This window comes from Mobula birostris, chromosome 2 (genome assembly GCF_030028105.1).
Source record: "Mobula birostris isolate sMobBir1 chromosome 2, sMobBir1.hap1, whole genome shotgun sequence".
Classification (NCBI taxonomy): Eukaryota; Metazoa; Chordata; class Chondrichthyes; order Myliobatiformes; family Myliobatidae; genus Mobula; species Mobula birostris.
Genome location: NC_092371.1, coordinates 15,437,503 through 15,458,724, shown reverse-complemented (window position 1 = coordinate 15,458,724; position 21,222 = coordinate 15,437,503). Strand labels below are relative to the sequence as shown.

Sequence of the window (21,222 nt, the reverse complement as noted above, 5' to 3'; positions counted from 1 at the left end):
ACAGGGTGAAGCTCCCTCTGTAAATCGCCCACTTCTTGGGGCGGGTAGCTGTGTGGTGTCCACCCGGCTGAGCTGGCTGTCTTTTTGCGCAGGTAAGAGCCACGTGCTGAAGTTCATCTCCAACACCACCTACACCGACCGCATCCAGCTGACCTGGGAACGGTACCAGCCCCATAACTTCCAGGACCTCATCAGCTTCATCGTCTATTACAAGGACGCGTGAGTGCGGGGGGACGGGGAGGGGCAGGCCTTGATCGTATAACGGAAAGCAGTACAGCACGCCACAGGTTCTTCGGACCGTGTGTCTGTGCTGACCATGATGCCCAATTAAACTAATGCCATCTACGTGCATGCATCATGTATCCCTCCACTCCCTGCCCGCTCACGGGTTCTTCTAAGCGTCCTGCTGTCTTATCTGTTTCCACGATCTCCTCTGGCAATCCATTACAAGCACCCACCACTTTGTGTAAAACTGCCCCATAAATCTGCTTTAAACATTCTCTCTCTCTCTCAGTTTAAAGCTATGCCCTCTAGTTTTTGAGTCATAGTCACAAAATGCTGGAGGAACTCAGCAGGTCAGGCAGCATCTGTGGAGGGGAATGGAGAGTTGATGTTTCGGGCCAAAGCCCTTCATCGGGAAGAGTGAAGAAGTTAGAATAAAGAGGTGGCGGAGGAGAAGGGGGACAAAATAGAAAGTGAAAGATGAAGCTAAGTGAGGTGAAAGGTAGGTGGGTGAAGACGGCAGTGAAGCGAGAAGCTGGGGGTAATAAGTGGAAAAGGTATCTTTAGCTTTGACATTTCATCCTAGGGTAAAGAGTCTGGCGGTTTGACCATCTACTCTATCTATACCCCTCATAACTGTACGAGCTTCTATCAGATCTCCCCTCAGCCTCCAACACCCCAGCAAAAATAATCGAAGTTTGCCTTACCTGTTCTCGTAGCTGATGCCTTCTAATTCAGGAAGCATCCTGGTAAACATCTTCCGCACTTTCCCCAAATCCAGTAATGGGGCGATGAGAACTACATGCAGTAAACCAAGTGCGCTGACTAAAGTTCTACACAGCTGAATCGTGACTTCCCAACTTTTATACTTAATTCACTGACCAATGCTAATACGCCGCCTTTACCATCTTATCCAGCTGATGTCACTTCCAGAGAGCTGTGGACCGAAAATCCCGAATTCCCTCCGGACATAAATGGTATTACAAAAGTACTAAGTTCAAAGTAAATGGATTACCAATACACACGCACACACACACACACACACACACATACACATATATATATCTGTATATCTATCTATCTATCTATATATATATAAGCATATACAACCCTGAGATGTTGTTTATAATAGTAATAATAATAATTTTATTAAATTATTATTGTTGCTGTTATTATTATTATTATTATATTTTTAAATTTTTCCCCTCAACTCAAACTGGTAAAACCTGAGGTACGGCCGTAGCCCAGCACATTCATTTTTCAATTGCTGGGAGCTTTCAGACTATTCTTGTGGTGTTTAGTATTGTGACTTTCTGGAGATTAATGAAAACGTTGCTGTATAGGCCTAATTGTTTAATGCCTTTGTGTAGTGCCTTTGAGATGATACGTATTACTATTAGGAAAATTTATACACTGTTCACGTTCTATAGTTGTTCAATTTCCTCTTTTAGTTCAGCATATTCCTGGTGTTTTTCGCTTATTGATTTCTGTATGTTATGTGTGTTTGGAATGGTTATACCTATTAAGTAAGTTGCTATTGCTTGTTTATCCTGTAATATTATATCCGGACGGTTATTAAGGAGTGTCCTATCTGTAATAGTCGTAATAGGATCTGACGCTAAAGCTGGACCACGTATATATTAGTAGTAAGTAAGGCGTCTTTTATGAGTTTGTGTTTTAAAGCAAGATTTTGGTGAACGTTTGCCGCTTGATTGTCCCTATCTAAGGAATCAGATTGAGTTAAACTGCTGCACGATGCTGCAATTTGTTAGCTAGTTTCTGGTTTCTCTTTGCATTTTCTGCATTTATCGTTTTGAATTTTTGTCTTTTATTATATAAATATTTTTTGATATTTTTGTGTTAATCACCTGTTCCTGTATTACCACAAGGAGCCCTTCTGATTCTAGGAAGAGATCTCCAAATCTGAACCAGTGGTTCAACGCTTCTTTGTCGACATCAGATCATAGGGATGTCTTCCATGGAGGCTCATTATCTTCCACTGGCTAACTTTTTCTTCTGTAGTGACAATTTCTTCATTTTTCTGGGTTGTGCTTTCATTTATGATTAGTGCTCTGTGCTTATTAGAATTGTATATGCTCACGTGGAGTGTTGACTTAGGAATGAATTAGAATCAGATTTATTGTCATTGACAAAAGTCATGAAACTTCTTGCGGCAGCAGTGCAGTGCAGCGCGGGCATAGCAGTGTACTAATGTTACAATGAAAATAAATAAACAGATAAGAAATAAATACATACATATATATATGTTATATGAAAAATATATATAAATAAATAATGTGAAAGAAGGATAGCGAGGTAGTGTTCCTGGGTTCATGAACCATTCAGAAATCTGATTGCAGAGGGGAAGAAACTGTTGCTAAAACTTTGAGTGTGGGTCTTCTGCACCACCTCCTTGATGGTAGCAATGAGAGGAGGGCATGTCTGAGTGGCGAGAGTCCTTAATGATGGATGTTGCCTTCATGGGCACTGCCTATTGAAGATGACCTTGATGGTAAGACGGATCGTTTCCATGGTAAAGCTGGTTGAGTCTACAACCCTCAGCAGCATTTTCCGATGCTGTGCAGAAAAGGCTCCATACCAGGCGGTACTAGAAGCGGTCAGAATACTCTCCACAAAGCAGCTGTAGTAATTTTCCGGAGCCTTTGATGACATACCAAATCCCCTAATGAGGTATAGCCGCGGATGTGCCTTCTTCATGATTACATCAACATGCTGGGCCCAGGATAGATCCTCCCAGATGTTGACACGCAGGAACATGAAGCTGCTCACCCTTTCCTCCGCTATCCCTTTGATATGGACTGGTGCGTGTTCTCCCCAGTTCCCCTTCCCTAAGTACAAGTCCACGGCTCCACGGAAGTAGATATAGGTAGATATGGTGGGACAGAAGGAGCATCTGGACCCACTGGGGAAGGAAGGTCCTCTCCGCGTGAACGATGCGGCCCCACCGTACCCCCGCTGCGGACCCACCCTCTGTACCTCCGCTGCGGCCCCACTGTACCCCCGCTGCGGACCCACCCTCTGCTCTCTCGGTGTTGCAGCCCTTACCAGAACGTGACTGAGTACTTTGGGCAGGACGCTTGCGTGCCCAACAGTTGGTCCATGGTGGACGTGGACCACCCTCTCAACAAGGAGCACTATCCCGAGGTGATGCTACATAACCTGAAGCCCTGGACTCAGTACGCCATCTTCGTCCGCGCCATCACGCTCACCGTTTCTGAGACCAGCCACAGCCATGGCGCCAAGAGCCAGCTGGTCTACATCCGCACAAAGGCGGCCGGTAATACACCTGGGCCTGGGGAATTGGGAGCGAGAGGTTCCAGAATGGGTGGGGGTGTATCCCATAGACGGGACGGGAGACTTCTAATGTGTTTAGAGAGCACCAGGTATCCAATGGCAGCAGGGTGGGGCGATGATGGTGGTTCAGTGGGGCATGGGAATGGGGAGAGAGGGCGTAGGGGTAGGTGCCGGGGTTGGGTAGGAATGGGGGGAAAAGGATGGGGGAAAGGTGGGTTGGTCGGATAGGATTTGCAGTGTGGATGGGTCGGGACGGAGTGGATGGATGAAGGTTGATTGAGTGGGTGTAGGAGGGAAGGGAAGTAGGTGAGGTGGTAGTTTGGTGGGAAATGGGGGAGAGGGTGCGGAAGGGAGGATTATTGGATAGGAGATGGTGGTGCACCTACGTATGGAGGAGGTTGGTGGTGAAAGTCATGTGAGTGAGGGGATGGGTTGGGTGGAGAAGGGGAGAAATAGCTGGGTAGGAGGTCGGTGTGTGGATTGGCAGGAAGAGGGTGGTGATGTTTGTGTGGGAGAGCAGGTGAGGGTGTGGGCGGGTGTGGGAGGGGACGGTGCGGGTGTGGATAGGGGTGGAACGGTTAGGTCGGGTGAGAGTGGTGGATGTGAGAGGAAGGGGAGAGCGTGGGTGGGAGTGAAGTGGGGATGATCAGGGGAGTGGATTGCGGGTGGTGTTGGTGTGGATGGGAAGTGTGGGTCAGGACGGGATGAGCGTGGTGTGTGTGTGTGGGGGGGGGGTGGTGAAAGGGCCACATCGGCGGCATGAGTGGACGCCGCTGATGCCTCTCCGTGTGTTGGCAGCTCCCACCGTGCCGCAGGACGTGGTCTCCATGTCGAATTCATCCTCACAGCTGATCGTGAAGTGGAAGCCGCCGATCCAGCGGAATGGGAACCTTACCTACTACCTGGTGGTGTGGCAGCAACAGCCCGAGGACGGGGAGCTCTTCACTAATGACTACTGCCACAAGGGTAAACCCCCACCCTCCCCTCCCCGTCCGCCCATCCTCATCCCTCACTTCTCTCTCCATCTCCACCCTTCCCATCCTCCCCCCACACCTTATCCCCTTCCTCCACTCCCTCTCCCTCTCACACCCTTACCCTTCTCTCCTCTGTCTCTTACACTCTCCCTCCATTCTTCCCCCTCCAGTCCACGCCCACGCTTCCTATCCCCCCACTGCAACACCCCTCCCTTCCATTCAACTTCCATGCACCCCTACTCTTTCCTACCCCGTCACACCCCTTCCCTTCAGTCCACTTCACCTCCCACTCACAACCCTGCCCTCATCCATCCCCAAACTTCCCTCCCTCTCCTACCTATAACCCTCGCATCGGCCGAACACTATCCACCCTTTCACCCCCTCTCCCAGCCTCTCCACTCCCTTCCCCTCTGCATTTTCCTCCTCCGTACACTCCCATCTGCCTTTTCCTCCTCTTCCCCATCACCACCCCAACATCCCCACTCTCTTCCTCTTCCAACCCCTATTCACACACCCCCTTACCCACCACTCCTCCCTCCATCCACACCACAATCCCTTCTCATTCCCCTCTCTATCCACACTCCTCCTCCTCATCCTAACCCTCTCTCCGCACCCTCTCCTTTACCTTCTTCGCAGCCTTGCAACAAACTCCCCATCACTCCCCATTCTTTGGCAATCCCTGACCCTCTCCAGTGACCCTTGGCATTGAACGCTGATCGTCCACGTTCACCGCAGGGATGAAGCTGCCGACCAGCGTGGTGGCCAGCGCCCCCGATGACTACGACCACGACGGCTCCAATGATTCCAGGCCAGAGAGCGGCGAACATTGCTGCCAGTGTCCGAAAACACAGGAGCAGTTGGAGCAGGAGGCCGAGGAAACCTCCTTCCGCAAGAAGTTCGAGAACTTCCTCTATAACTCCATCTTCGTCCTCAGGTAACAGGCCCACGTCCAGCTGGCCACTGCTAGGCGCCCAGCCCCAGCAGACGTACATACACAGCCGCATTCACAAGCGGCCTTTCACGACACCGTCGGGTTCGAACTGAGAGTAGCTACACTAACCGCCCTCTGAATCTTAACTAGGAGTCTTCTGGGAGTGCGTAACGGGACGGTGTGAAGGAAGCGTCATTCTGTGATAATCCTGGGAGTGTGTGATGGGATAATGTAGTAGAGGGGACCTCACTCAGTGTCTGATACCGGGAGTAGGTGATGAGACAATGATGAGGAACTTTCACTCTGTGTCTTCTCCCTCTGTGTCTTCCCCCGCCCCCCATGTCTTTTTCCCAGGAATATGTGATGGGACAGTGTAGACGGAGCTTCACTCTTTAGTTTGACCCCCGGGAGTAGGTGATGACATCCTGTGTGTGACCCAGGGAGAATGTGATGTCATGGTGTGAAGGGAGATTCTCTCTGTGCCTGACCCCGGGGATAAGTGATGGAACGGTACAGAGGGACTGTTACCAACTGACCCTTGAATCCTGAATAGAAATGACAGGGGGTGTATGGGTGGGGGTGAGGGAGTGAATGTTTTTTTTTGTCGGCACTGGGTGAGGAAAGGCTGTATTATCAGACTCACTGGGTGGGGATGTGGTTGGGAAGCGGGGTGATCCACCGCCCTCGGGGAGGCATTGTCGGTCACCGGGTGTGTTGAGGAACCGGTTACTAACTGGACTCCCTTCATCTTACAGAAAACCCAAGACAGTGCAAGGCATGAAGCCCAGGTAAGGGAGAATCCCTCGCGATCCAGGATGTGGTCGGTGAGGGTCACCCAGGCTGTGCTCCAGGTGGGGCAGGGGAGGATGGACCGGCAGTTTGTGAACTGCTTCCGCCACCCCCTACACTGATTTTTCGTGCCCTCCGTATGGAGTTGGAGCTCCCAGCCCATGCCGAAGTTTCCATCTTCGCTTGGAACTGCTGTGGCCCATAGATTCCTTTTATCATTGGGTTATTTTTACTTGTCGCCTGCACATCGAAACATACAATGATATGTGTCGTTTGCGTGACGATCAACACAGTCTGTCGCCATGATCCCGGTTCCCCCGTAGCACGCCCACAACTCACTAACGCTAACTCGCATCCGGAGGAAAGCCACGCGGTCACGGAGGGAACGTACAAACTCCTCACGAGCAGTTAATCGGGAATTGAACCCCGATCGCTGGCGCTGTAAGGCGTTGCGTTACCATCTCGCACTCCTCTCGAATCAGTGGGACACTGGAGCCACAGAACGCACAGTACAAGAACAGGCCACTCGGCCCAGCGCCCCGATATTGGCTGTGGCAGCCCACTCCAGTCACAGGAACCTGCAGACTGTCTTTGTAAAGCTTTTGGCTACATTAGTGGGGAGGAACCATCCCCTCCTTCCCATCCTTATTCCCACATGGGATTTGCAGGGAACAATTAACAACGCTGGATCAGTCAGTATCAAAGGGGTGACCGACTTTACACTTGCAACTCACAGCTAATAGTGTATCTCACACACAGGAAAATGATTCTCGGGGTTGTATATGGTAACCTATGTGTACGTTGGTAATAAACTTACTTCGAGCTTTGAACTTCAGGCTCGAGTGAGCTACAATAACTTCTGCCGATAAAAGCAGGATCATTTCCACACTAAAGAACAGCGTGTTGGGGGAGAGATGTGTAATTCACTGAGGGAGGGTAGTCACTTCAGTTTGGACGCAAACACCTCGTTGGAATATGAGATATTGGGCAGGAGGGTTCCACCTACCATCAAGGATCCTACCTGGGCCAATCTCACAGAATCTTTTGAGGAAGTTACCAAGAAGGTTGTTGAAGTTGACTACATGGACTTTAGCAAGGCTTTTGACAAAGTCCCGCATGGGAGTTGGTCCAGAAGATTATCACTCGGAATTGGCTTCGCACGAGAAACCAGAGAGTGGTGGTTGATAGTTGCCTGTCTGACTGGAGGTGTGTGACTAGTGGTGTGCCGCAGGTATTGGTGCTGGGTATGCTGCTGTCTATCACCTATATTAATAATTTATATGATAATATAGAAAGAATCAGCAAATTTGTGGACGACAGCAAGTTTAGGAGCGTAATCGACAGCGAGGAAAGCTATCAAAACTTGCAGCGGGATCTTAACCAACAGGGAAAGTAGACTGAAAAATGACAGATATAACTTAATGCAGACAAATGGGAGGTGTTGCACTTTGAGAGGACAAACCAGGGTAGAACTTCTACAATAAGCAGTAGGACAGTAAGAAGTGCGGTAGAATAGATGGATCTGGGAATACAAAGCATTGAAAATGGTCTCACGCTTAGAGAGCTTTTGGCAGATTGACTTCATAAATCAATGTATTTAGTACAGGAATTGTAATGTTATGTTGAATTTGTGCAAAATGTTGGTGAAGTCAAATGTTGAGTATTGTATGAAGTTCTGGTCGCCTACCTTCAGAGGAGATATCAATAAGTTTGAAAGAGTACAGAGGAAATTTGCAAGGATATTTCTGGGTCTTGAGGACTTGAATTAGAGGGAAAGGACTTTATTCCCTGGGGCACAGAAACATGAGAGGAGATCCTATAGTGGTCTTCAAAATTGATAGGTATAGATAGGGTGAATGGATGAAGACTTCCCTCCTTCAGGCTAGGTGACACGAAACTAGGGGTCATAGGTTTAGGGGGAAATGAAACATTTAAAGGGAACCTGAGGGGGAACTTCTTCATTCAGAGGGAGAGTGTGAAACGAGCTGCAAACAGAATTGGGGCATACAAGTTCAATTGTAACGTTTAAGAGAAGTTTGGAAAGGTACATAGATGCGAGGGGTAAGGAGGCCTATGGTCAAGTAGCAGAATGAAGACCAGGTGTGCATGGGCTAGATGGACCGAAGGGCCTGTTTCTGTGTTCTATGACTATAATTACATATGATTTCTGTCTGGGTGTTGTTTGAACATACGTGCCAGTAGTGTAAGGTATTAATTGCACCTGCCCCTGCCCTACCTGTGCACAGGACACCCACCTCCCCCTGAGCGGACCCGAGAGTGACCGGCTACCTTGCTTTGCTTTCTTCAGGCCGCTGCGGCGACGAAGAGATGCCCAGAGCTTGTGGAACGGGACGATGTCCACAGTCAATGTCTCGCTGTCAGAAGCCGGCTTAAACCTAACGGCGGGCAACGGTTCGGGGGCCGAGGGGAAATCGCGAACCGACTTCCCGTACTTCGAGGACAAGGTGTTCAACAGGGAGCGGATCGTCATTTCGAACCTGCGGCACTTCACCGAGTACCGTATCAACATCCACGTGTGCAACCACGCCGCCCATAAGGTGGGCTGTAGCGCTGCCACCTTCGCCTTCGCTCGCACCATGCCCAAGGGTGAGTGACCCCTCCCCCACCTGAATGCACACCCATTCACCATGACCACCCACCCCAACCTTCAGCATGCCCAAAGTTGAGTGAGTGCACTCCACCCCGATCAGCCCTCCCCACACTAATCACGCCCTACGAACAATCCACCAGCACCCTGATCAACCTACCCCGACTCTGAACACCTGCCCCCACGCTGACACCCATGTGCACACTGACTACTGCGCCCTACGAGTAATCCACCCCCATTCTGATCTCCCACTCACCTCACCCAGCTACCGTGCCCCCCAACTAACCCATCCCTCAGACTGACCACCGCCCAAATTTACTTGCAGAAGAGTGAGTGAGGACTGTCTTACCTGCCAACTCCACACCCTCCCACTACACCCGACACCTTACCCACTTACCCCAGCATACACTCATTCACCGGAGACACCCAATACGCCACTCACACCACATACACCCGAAACAGACAATACCCAGCCCTCATTCCAAATACTCACTCAATGCCCTTGAACAGAAAAAAATGTAGCGGATACGACCCAGTCCATTTCTCGTAAAGCTCTCCCCACCATTGAGCACATCTACACGGAGCACTCTTGCAGAAAGGTAGCATGCATTATCAGAGGCCCTCACCATCCCAGGCCACGCTCCCTTCTCGCTGCTGCCGTTAGGAAGGAGGTGCAAGAACTTCAGGGTTCCTCAGCTAACAGGCCCTTGAACCAGAGGAGATAACTTCATCCAACCTCACTCACAGCTAACACGGCACTGTTCTCATAACCTGTCGACTAACTTTCGAGGACTCTTCTTCTCATGCTGTTGATATTTATTGTTAGTCCATCCATCTATCTATCTTTGCACTGTTTGTTGTCTTTTGCATATTGGTAGTCTGTCCGTCCTGTTTGGTGAGGTCGTTCATTAACTCTACTGTGTTTCTTGGATTTACTGTGTATGTCCGCAAGAAAACAAATCTCGGGGTTGTATAGGTTGATATGTATGTACAGTAATTTGATAATACAGATACTTTAATTCCTCTCACCTATCCACCCGAAACACCCAACACGCCACCCTCACTCCACAAACCCACCCACATGATGACCACCGAAACACAGAGCACCAATTTCAAGCCATCTACCCACCCGTACTCTCTAACCGCCCACCTCACTGCACCCACCCACAAGACATCTATTCACCCCACCTCACCCAAACCACCCGCCAATGTAAAACATGCAGCGCCCTTCCCTACCACCTCAACCCCAACCCCAATGACCACCCTATCCGAACTTCCCCAACATGCCCAAGCCAGCCTCTAAAGGTTTCTGCCCCGTTCACTTCCTGCCCCGTGGCTGGGTAGTGCGCACGGTTACCCCAACCCTCGTAACGCCTGCTGCCGCTCTCTGGCGCAGCTCAAGCCGACGACATCGTGGGGAACGTGACGTGGGAGCTGGTGAGCGCGGACACGGTGTTACTGCGGTGGCCCGAACCATCGGACCCCAACGGGCTCATCCTCAAGTACGAGATCAAATACAGCCGGGACAACGAGGTGAGGACCGCGGCTCCAGTCCTACCCCCATAATCACCCTCCGGTACCCACACCCAACCCCTCCTATTCCCTGTAAACCCTCCAACACCTACACCTCTCCTGGCCTCTGTAACCCGCCCCCCCCCGCTCCGCTTCCTACACCCTTCCCCGTCTCTGTGTCATATTCCCTCCCCTTACACCCTTCTCCGTGTTAATAACCCCCTCCGCACCTACACCCCTCCCCGTCTCTGTGTCATCTTCCCTCCCCTTACACCCTTCTCTGTGTTAATAACCCCCATCAGCACCTACACCCCTCTCCGTCTCTCCGATCACTACACAACTCCCTACCTCTGTCACTCCGTCTCTGACTTCTGGTGTCCCTCTCCCCCACCGGCTGTTGTTGCTGACTGCCGTCTGCCACCCCCCACTTCCACAGGAGTTCCACCAGTGCGTGCCCCGCCATGTGTACCAGCGGTACGGAGGGGCGCGGATCAGCCGGTTACAGCCGGGGAATCACACGGCCACAGTGCACACCACCTCGCTGGCCGGCAACGGCTCATGGACCGAGCCCATCACCTTCTACATCCCCGCCCTGCCCCGTGAGTACCGCGCCGGTCCGGGCACCGGCTGCTTCGTCCCGCGGTGCGGGAGGGGATGAGATATGGTGGACGGAGGGGTATAAACAGATGGGGGAGGAAGAGAAGGATTGTGATAGGGTGGGGAGGGAGGAGAGCGGTGTGAGACAGTAGCGGTAATGGGAGAGAAGTGTAATAGGGTGGGGGGTGGGCGAGGGGGCGGTGGTGCGATGGGGAGGAAACGTGTGATGCAGCGAGGGTGGGGTGACACGGTGGGACGGGAGGAGGGGTGTGTGATGCAGTGGTGAGAGAGGGAAAGGGAGTGATATAATGCAGGGGGAGGGTTTGTGATAGGATGGGACAAGGGGTTGAGTGCCCCCGGTGGTACTAGGATACGGTCCAGAAGGTGGAGTGTGGGTGTGATGCGCTGGAGGGAGTGGGCGAGGGGTTTGTGGGAGGGAGGAGAGGGATGTGATACGGTGGGGGAGGGTGAAGAGAGATGTGCTATTGTTGGGGAGGGAGGGGAGGGGTGTAGTATAGTGGGGAGGGTGACAGGGTGTTATACGGTGCAGGGGAAGGAGAGGGGTGTGATGGGATTAGGCGGGGAGAAGGGGGTGTTGTAGGTGTAATACAGTTGGGGAGGGAGAAAGGAGGCGTGATACAGTGGGTGAAGTGCAGTTAGGGGGCGACACGATACTGATTGGGGAGAGTAGGTGTGATACAGTGCTGGGGGCGGAGAATCCCAGATGGGGGGGGTTGTGAAATGGTGGGGTAGGGTTGTGATACAGGAAGAAGACACAAAGAGACCAGAGACTGAGAGGAGGGAGGGGAGATATGCATGGATGGGAAGAGAGTGAGATAGAGGGAAAACGCCATGGTAGCATGGCGGTCAGCTTGACACTATTACAGGTCGGGCCGTCAGAGTTTGGAGTTAATTTCCGGCGCCGTCTGTAAGGAGTTTGTACGTCCTTCCTGGTACCGTGAAGGTTTCCACCTTGTGCTTCAATTTCCTCCCATAGTCCAGAGACGACCGGTTAGTAGGTTAATTTGGTCATTGTAAGTTGTTCTGTGATTAGGCTAGTGGGCTGCTGGGCGGCGCACTTCCGTGCTGTATTTCTGAAGAAAATAAAATACTGGCAGAAGGGGGCAGGACAGAAAGCGAGAGAGTTACGCTGGGTCGACTGTGTGTTGTCAAGGGGACGGTAGGACAGGAACTGGGGGACAGTACTGGGGGGTGAGAAAGGGAGTCTCAGAGGAAGAGTGTTGTACTGAGGGAGAGTGTCAGTGAGGGCCCGAGAGAGGGATCGTGATAGTGAGGGTGGTGGGGCGAGTGGGTGGATGATGGTGAGGCTGGTTGAGTTGAAGGACAGGTAGAAAGTGAGGGAGGGTGATGGCGAGGTTTGAAATGAGTAGGAGGGGGAGGGTGATGGTGAGGATGGGGGTGAATTGGAGGGGGGAGTGTGATAGTGGGGTGAGTTGAAGGGGAGGGTGAAGGTGAGGGTGGGATTGAGTAGGAGGGGGTGATGGTGAAGGTGGGGTGAGTTGGAGAGTAGGGGAAGATGAGAGTGGGGATGAATTGAAGGGGGGTTGAGGGTGGGATTGAGTTGGAGGAGGGGAAAGGTTGTTGGAGGTGGGGGCGTGATAGTGAGGATGGGGTGAGTTGGAGGGGGAGGGTGATAGTGGGGTGAATGGAAGGGGAGGGGAAAGTAAGGGTGGGTGAGTTGAAGGTGTCTGACCCTCTGCTCCTCCCCAGTTGAGCAGAAGTACGAGGATTTCTTGACGGTACTGACCCTGATGCCTGTGGCCGTACTGATCGCCGTCCTCCTTCTGGCCCTCGTCGTTTACATCTACAACAAGAAGAGGTGAACAGGACCGTTCTAGCCCCAGCGGGGTCACCCACCTTCCTAACACACTCCCATCCACAACCATGACCCACACCTCCACCTGCAATCAGGACCCCCATCAACAACCGTGATTCAATTCCCACCCACAGCCATGATCCGCACAATCAGGAGCCCCGCCCTCCCAAACACGGGAACTCCACTCTCCCGCCGCAACCCCACACACACTCTGCGTCCCCACCTAGAGCCGGGACCCCTATCCTCTCAGCACATTCACATCCACAACCAGGACCTTTACACAGAGCTAGGAATCCGACCCTCCCAGCACACCCCCACTCACAACAGGGAGCCCACACTCCCGGCACACCCACACCCACAACCAGCATCCCCACCCACAACCGGGAACTGTACCCAAAGTGGGAACCCGCCCCCTCCTAGCACAGCCCCACCCACAGCTGGGAACCTCTAAACCCAAGCAGGAGGACCCCTACCCTCACCGCACACCTCCTTCCGAAACCGTGATCTACATCACCTACTGGGACCTTCACTTTCCCTACCCGCCTCCCTCTTCAGCCTAAACTGACTCTTTGAGGGAAAGTCACGCTGTGGTAGTGCCACTGCGCAGGGAGCCCTATGCGGGAAGGCCGATGAGGACGTATCTCTGCGCAGTTGGAGGGGCGATGAGAAGGGAGAGGTTTCCGTCCTGTGGGAGGTGCGGTGAGAAGGGATCTTCGTGTTGTGGGGGCCAGTGCGGAGAGATAGAGTGGTGCTAGAAAGTTTGTTCGTCCTGTAGAAATTTTCTCTGTTTCTGCATAAATGGTGAGAAGGCAGGGGAGTGGGACTAAATGGGAGAATGGATCAGCTCATGATAAAACGGCGGAGCAGACCCGATGGGCGGAATGGCCGACTTCTGCTCCTTTGTCTTATGGTCTTATGGACTAAATATAAGCTAAAATGTGATCAAGTCCATGTAACTTCTAAAACTACATAAAGAGAACACAATTAAATAAATAACACAAAAACATTATACTTGTTCATTTATTTATTTGTTGAGAACAATGATCCAATATTACATGATATTGTTGGGAAAAGTACGTGAACCTTTGCTTTCAGTAACTGGTGTGACCCTTTGTACAGCAACAACTTCAAATAAACGTTTCCAGTAACTGTTGATCAGTGCTGCACGTTGGCTTGGATGAATTCAGGTCCTTCCACAACATTTCCATAGGATTAGGGTCAGGAGTTTGACTCTGCCATTCCAAAGCACGAATTTTCTTCTTTTTAAACATTTCTCTTGTTGATTCACGCTTCTCTTTGGGATCAGTGTTTTTTTTTATTAAGCTTCAGGTGACGAACTGCTTCCCTGACATTCTCTTGTGAAATGTCTTGATACAATTTTGAATTCGTTGTTTCCTCAATGACAGCAAGCTGTCCAGGCTCTAAGGCAGCAAAGCAGCCCCGAACCATAGCTCCTTCCACAATTCTTCACAGTTGAGATGAGTTTTTGGTGTTGGTGTGCAGTGCCCTTTTCCCTCCAAACTTAGCAATGTGCAGTTCTGTCAAAAAGTTCAACTTTTGTCTCGTATGTCCGCAGAACATTTCCCCAGAAGCGTTGTAGAACACACAGGGGGCCTTTTGCAAGCTTGAGACGTACAATGATGTTTTTTGTTGGAGAGCAGTGGTTTCCTCCGTGGTGTCCTTCCATAAGCACCATTCTTGTTCAGTGTTTCTCTTATAGTGGACACATGAACAAAGACATTAGCAAGTTCTCGAGATTTCTACTGGTCTTTTGCTGTTACCCTTGGGTTCTTTTTCATCTCCTCCAGCACTGCACGTCGTGCTCTTGGTGTGATCTTTGTAGGATGCCCACTCCTAGGGAGAGGAGCAACAGTACTGGGTTTTCTCTATTTGTAGACAATTTCTCCTACTGTGTACTGATGAACACGCAGGTCTTTAGAAATGGTCTTGTCGCTTTTACCAGCTTCATGTATCTCTAAAATTCTTCCTCTAAGGTCTTTTGAAAGTTTTTTTGATCGAGACATGGTACATAAACAAATCTTTCTCGAGAAGAGCAGGCTCTGCCAGTAACCTGACTCTTTTTTTTTATCGGGCAGGGCCCCTCCGCAACCCACCCCTCCAATCTCATCTCATTGATTGGACACCTGACACCAAATAGCTTTTGTAGAAGGCATTATTCCAGAGGCTCACAGACTTTTTCCAACAAATACATGTAATATTGGATTTTTTTTCTCAATAAATAAATGAACAAGTATAATGTTTTGTGTTATTTAATTGGGTTCTCTTTATCTAGTTGTAGGACTTAGGTGAAGATCTGATCACATTTTTGTGCAGAAACATAGAAAATTCTACAGAGTGCACCAAGTTGCTAGCACCACTGTATCCGCGCTGTAGGAGGTGTATGAGGGGCAGAGGAGGGATTTCTATGCTGTAGGAGGGGCGGTGATGATGGATCTCCGCCTTGTGCTGCGGTATGGAAGAATCTCTGAGCTGTGGGAGGGGCGCTAAGGGAGGGACTCCACTTTCTGAGGGGGGAGTGAGGAGGGATCTCTGCGCTGTAGGGGGGGCGAGGAGGGATCTCTGCGCTATGGGGGATTGAGGAGGGATCTCTGCGCTGTGGGAGGGGCGGTTGCGGTCAGTTAGGGGGGACCTCCGTGCTCTGTAACTGAGCTCTCTTTGGTGGACAGGTCTACCCTGTCTTTCCGTGGTGGATAGTATTAATCACACCCTCCTCACTCCTGTGGTTTAAAGCATTCCCTGTCTCTTTTTCTTCCCTTCCACAGGATTAACGGATTCCTCAACGGCACCCTATATATGTCAGTGAACCCTGAGTATTTCAACGCGGCCGACAGTGAGTGAGAGCGCAGCTCGGTCGAGAACCGGCCGGCGGGGTAGTACGGTGACCGGTGACCCCAGCCAAACCCTCTGCGCAGTTCGGGGCTGAAGGGTTAATCCCCAGGACTGGCTCGGTGGTTCCAGAGCGGATGGAGAGGCAGAGATTCTTGATGGGATGGGGAGGGAAGGATGGGCAGAGGGCCGGAGAGGAAGCACCCCCTCCGCTGGCGTCCGATGCTGGATGGACGGATGGAAATTCACCCCCAGCCCTAGGGGAAAAGGGGGTCAACTCACCGTCAATAGTGCGGGAGGGGCTATCGTTTCTCAAGGGTGGGGAGCAGAATGGGGGTGGGGAGAGGCGGGAATGAGATGGTACAGTGGGGATCGGGGTGGGTGTGGGGAGTCGGGGAAGAGGAGGGGAGTAGGGAGACGGGAGAAAGATTTACAAGAGGGGCAGGTGTGGAGCAGAAACCCCGGTGCCCCGCACAAGAGCTGGGCTGTCTGCCTCCAAGTTCACTCCCACCCCTCCCACTTCAAAACGTCTCTCTCGCTCCTCCCTGGTGAAACCTGTCCCACACCCTCCCTCATATGTAACCTGTGCGCCCTCCCTCTTCCCTCTTTCCCTCACCCTGCGTATCTTGACCCCAGCCTCCTCTCTCTCTTTGTCCCTCACGCTGGCGTAACCTGACCTCCCTCTTCACCCTGTACTTGTTCTCCGGGTGTGCTCCGGTCTCCCTCACCCTGTCCCCTGTGTAACGGGTGCCCTTCCCTTAACTCTTGGCAGTGTACGTGGCGGACGAGTGGGAAGTCCCGCGGGAGACCATTACCATTATTAAGGAGTTGGGCCAGGGATCCTTCGGCATGGTGTACGAGGGGATCGCCCGGCTGGCGACGACGGGCCAGGCCGAGACCCGCGTGGCGCTGAAGACGGTCAACGAGTCGGCAAGCAGGCGGGAGCGCATCGAGTTCCTCAAGGAGGCGTCCGTGATGAAGGCCTTCGACTGCTACCACGTGGTAACACTGCTTGTCCGTGTCCGGCCGGCCGGGCTCACGGGGTGGCGGGGAGGGGTCCTATCCACGCGCCCCTCAGCACTCAGACTCCGTGTGAGGAGGCGGGCGCGGGGATTAGTGTCAGCACAGACTAGTGAGCATAGGGGGACTCGTCGAACCCTGTGTGAGCTTGTCTGTGTGTGGGGGGGGGGGACGGGACGGGGGGGGGAACGCATATACGTGTGTGTGTGTGTGTGTGTGTGCATATATGAGGGTGCGTCTGTATAAAGTGAAGTGTGTGAATGCTTGTCTGTGTGAGTGTGCGTGGGAGAGGCGTGGGTATCTATAGTTCCAGTCCCTCTAGTGTGTTGCTAAGGGTTACTTGTGGTATCGTGGGGTTGGTTGTTGGTGCATTGGGGTGTAGGGTGTCGTGCTGTGGCGGTGCAGGGGTATTGGGGAAATGGGTGTAGGGATTTAGGTGTGTCGGCGTTTAGGACTGTTGGGGTGTAGCAGTGTCTGGGTGTTGATGTGTAGCCGCATGGGTTGTTGTGAAGTTCAGGTGTAGGAAAGTTGTGGTGTTGATGTCGATTTGAGGTAGTGTAGGGGTGTTAGGATGTAGGGGAGTCGGGGTGGGCGAGGGTAAGGATGACGGTATCTCAGTCCGTGCTTTTCATGCGCAGGTGCGTCTGCTGGGGGTGGTGTCGAGGGGACAGCCCACCCTCGTCATCATGGAGCTCATGACCCGGGGGGATCTCAAGAGCCACCTCCGTTCGCTGCGGCGGAGCACAGAGGTACCTGTACCGCCCGACACCCAGAGTCCCAGCTGACACCAAGCGCCCAACTCCCGGCCCCGCCAGCCCTCCGCGCTCTGGGAGTTGGCATCCATCCTGCTAGTCGTGGCCAGCGGCCGGTTCCACAACTGTATCCAGCAGTCCAACTCCATGCAATGAGACCGCGCAACCTCGGAGCTCGGGAGAAGCAGTTAGGGCGTCCCTCCCTCAGTCACCACTCGAAACGGGGAGGGGAGGGTGGCGGTAACTCCTTGCCGATGCAGACTGTTCTTATGCGCTCTCGGGACAAAACCCGGTCTCGGGAATATCAGCACTGCGCACAATCAGAGCTCCAGACCTCGGCGGTAACTCCAGGTGGTCGGATGGCAGTAGGATCCTGTTACTGAGGGTGAGGTTTCCATTCCCCACCGTCACTGTTCCGTCTTCCCTTACCTCTGCCGACCATTCCTCCCTCCCTCCTCTCGCCCCCCTCCGTAACGTCCCAAGAGTGCGGAAAGTGTCCAGACTCCCTCCCTCCGCACCAGAGGCGAGGAAGCGAGAATGTGGGTTTCGGGGGTCGGGCCCAGGCAGCAGACCGAATCCCCCACCCCGCCCCACACCCTGACGCTGCTTCCTTCTTCCCCCGACAGAACGACCAGAGTTTCTCGCCGCCCACGCTGAAGGACATGATGCAGATGGCGGGTGAGATCGCCGACGGGATGGCCTACCTCAACGCCAATAAGTTCGTGCACCGGGACCTGGCGGCTCGCAACTGCATGGTGTCCGAGGACCTTACCGTCAAGATCGGAGGTGGGGACGGGTACTGCCTTCCATTATAATAGTTGCAGGCGGCCCATACATTGACTCCAACCAATCACAATTGGCATCATCTCGCCATCCAGATCCCCGGCCTGCTATTGTTTGACCTGCCCAGAGAGTGTGGGGGGGGGGGTCAACAGAGATAGGGAGGGGCTGGAGGATTCCAGTGGTGGAGGGGCTGGAGAGTGGTCACAGAGGCGGGGAAGGGGTGTAGAGTGTGACCTATCTACACTGAGATCCCTTGGCATCGCCGGGTGAAGGGGGTTGTGCGCCCCCATCTGGAGGTTTTCTGACCCACATGCCCTGGGTAAGGGTGAGATCCAACCCCACCTCCAGCCCGAGACCGGCAGCTCCCTCACTAACGCATCTCCCTTGCAGATTTCGGGATGACGCGGGACATTTACGAGACGGATTATTACCGGAAAGGGGGTAAGGGGCTGCTCCCCGTACGCTGGATGGCCCCGGAATCCCTCAAAGACGGGATCTTCAGCCCACACACCGACGTCTGGTGAGACGCTGCCCCTGTGGGTGTGACGGCGCGGGGCGGGAACCAGGGGAGGAATGGTAGAGAGGTGGTAATACAAGTAGTACCGGAATCTGGAATCCTCAGTTCGGACCGGACCATTTCCCGTTACCCCTTCCCACTCACTGCCAACATCCGCGTTCCGAATGAACCCAATCTCTTTCTATTCACTCTCACCGTCACACTGCCAGTGGAAACGATCCCTTCCCACCTACATCCAACTCTAATTGGACCCAACGCCCCTCCATCCGCTCCCACCGTCCGCACTCCCAATGCACCCAACCGTTTCCATTCACTCTTTCCGTTCACGCTCCCAGCGGGACCCCAACTATTCCCATTCACTCCCAGCGACTGCACTCCCAAAGGGATCCCACCCCTTCCCATTCACATATCGGCACGGGCGGAGGGTCAGGGTAGAGGGATCGAGCGTTGGGAGGGTCAGAATAGCTGGAAGCGGGGATGTGACGTGAGGCTGGGTTTAGGAACAAGACATAGGAGCACTATTAGGCTACTCGGCCCATTGCGTCTGCTCTGCCATGCCATTGTAGCTGATGTAGTCCCTCTCAACCCCATTCTCCTGTCTTTCTCCCGTAATCTCTGATGCTCTGACTAACCAAGAATCTATCAACACACGTGTTAAATACACCCAATAACGTGGCCTCCACGGCTATCTGTGGCTATCAATTCCACAGATTCACCACCCCTTTGTCTAAAGAAATTCCTCCTCATCTTTGTTCTAAATGGACGTTCAAGTTTGTTGAAGTTCAAGTTCTAATGGAATTTAACCATACAGGAATACCCATGAATACAGCCAGACGAAACAGCGTTAATCCGGAGCTAGGCGCAGTCATTTACAGCACAAGGCACACATATCACATGCAGAATACAGTCTCTCTCTGTCTCTGTCTCTGTCTGTCTGTCTGTGTCTCTCTCTCTCTCTCTCTCTCACACACACACACACAGTGCAGTGGAGAGCAGCACCGGCTCTAGCACGGACGCTGCACTACACCGCGTCCAGCAATCGTCTTCAGCGCCCAAACTTGATCGCCTCTTTCCTGAGCGGCTGCAGACAGGCGACCCCACGATCTGAGGCCCAGCCATCTCTACGAGCCAGGCCACGCTGCTGCCCAGATGTTCGCCAATAAAACTGCGAATCGGACTTGAAGCATTTGCACATTACGAATGTCCAACAGGGCCAAACGATCGTAACAAATACGTTTTAAGGCAATAACACCTTCGGTCAGCCATAGAGAAGCTGTTGTGCCCGAGCGCGCCGCCATTTCACCGACGCCCCTCTATTCTGAGGCTGTGCGCTGTGGTCCTAGACTCGGCCACTACTGGAAACATCCTCCCCATATTCACCCTGTCGAGGCCTTTCGATATTCGATAGGTTTCAATGAGATCACCCCTCGTTCTTCTAAACTCCGGCGAGTACAGGCCCAGAGTCATCAAACGCTCCTCGTTCGTTAACCCTTTAATTCCCAGTATTATTCTTGTGAACCTCCTCCCCAAGGCTTAGATGAGGGGCCGAAAACTGCTCACAATTCTCCCAAGTGCGGACTGACCAATGCTTTATAAAGTCTCAGCATCGAATCTTTTCTCTTATATTTGAGTCCTCTCGAAATGAATGTTAACATCTCATTTGCCTTCCTTACCACCGACTCAGACTGCAAATTAACCTTTAGGGACTCCGATATCACTTTGCACCTCATATCTTTGAATTTTCAAAAAAAAAATCTGTTTAGAAAATAGACTGCACCTTTACTACTTCTACCAAGGAGTTTGACCATACATTTCCCTGCACTATATTCCTTCTGCCACTTCTTTGCCCACTCTCCCAATCTGTCCAAGTCTTTCTGCAGACTCCCTGCTTCCGCAACACTATCTGCCTATCTGCAGACTATCTGTATCGTCTGCAAACTTGACCATAAAGCCATCAATTCCAACATCCAGATCGTTGATATACTAGTTGTAAAGAAGTGGCCCCAATACCGCCTCTCTGGAACACCAGCAGCCTACCAGAATAGACCTCCTTTATTCCGACTCTTTGCCTCCTGCTGGTCCACGCTAGTACCTTTCCTGTAATACCATGGGCCCTTATCTTGTTAAGCAGCCTCAATTCCGGAACATTGTCAAATCCCTTCTGAAAATCCAAGTAAACAACGTCCACTGAGTATTCTTTGTCTCTCCTGCCTCTTATTTCCTCAAAAAATTCCAACAGATTTGACAGGGAAGATGCCCCCTTAAAGAAACCATGCTGACGTTGGCCTACTTTATCCTCGAAGTATCCCGAAACCACATCCTCAATAATGGACTCCAATATCTTCCCAACCACTGAAGTCAGGGCTATAATTTCCCTTCTTTTGCCTCTCCTCGCCCCCCCTTAAAGTGAGAAGGGACATTTGCAACGGGAAGGACTGTGGGTGGGTGGGATGGGAGGAGGTGGCCAGGAACGATGGGTGAACGTCTCTGCTCCTACAGGTCGTTCGGAGTTGTGCTG

The 21,222-nt window shown here is 52.2% G+C and overlaps 1 protein-coding gene across 1 annotated transcript in view; it reads left to right on the top strand.

Moving 5' to 3' along the window:
• Positions 1-18,711, top strand: part of LOC140207894 (insulin receptor-related protein-like) — a 31,060-nt gene extending 12,349 nt beyond the window's left edge. The window contains exons 6-19 of the mRNA XM_072276439.1: positions 93-219; positions 3,282-3,520; positions 4,336-4,503; positions 5,247-5,445; positions 8,540-8,838; positions 10,236-10,390; positions 10,788-10,945; positions 11,076-11,088; positions 12,691-12,788; positions 15,569-15,636; positions 16,405-16,634; positions 17,291-17,401; positions 18,031-18,190; positions 18,578-18,711. Coding sequence (XP_072132540.1) covers positions 93-219; positions 3,282-3,520; positions 4,336-4,503; positions 5,247-5,445; positions 8,540-8,838; positions 10,236-10,390; positions 10,788-10,945; positions 11,076-11,088; positions 12,691-12,788; positions 15,569-15,636; positions 16,405-16,634; positions 17,291-17,401; positions 18,031-18,190; positions 18,578-18,711 — 2,159 coding nt within the window. The remainder of the gene's footprint in view (positions 1-92; positions 220-3,281; positions 3,521-4,335; positions 4,504-5,246; positions 5,446-8,539; positions 8,839-10,235; positions 10,391-10,787; positions 10,946-11,075; positions 11,089-12,690; positions 12,789-15,568; positions 15,637-16,404; positions 16,635-17,290; positions 17,402-18,030; positions 18,191-18,577) is intronic.
• Positions 18,712-21,222: the final 2,511 nt, after the last annotated feature.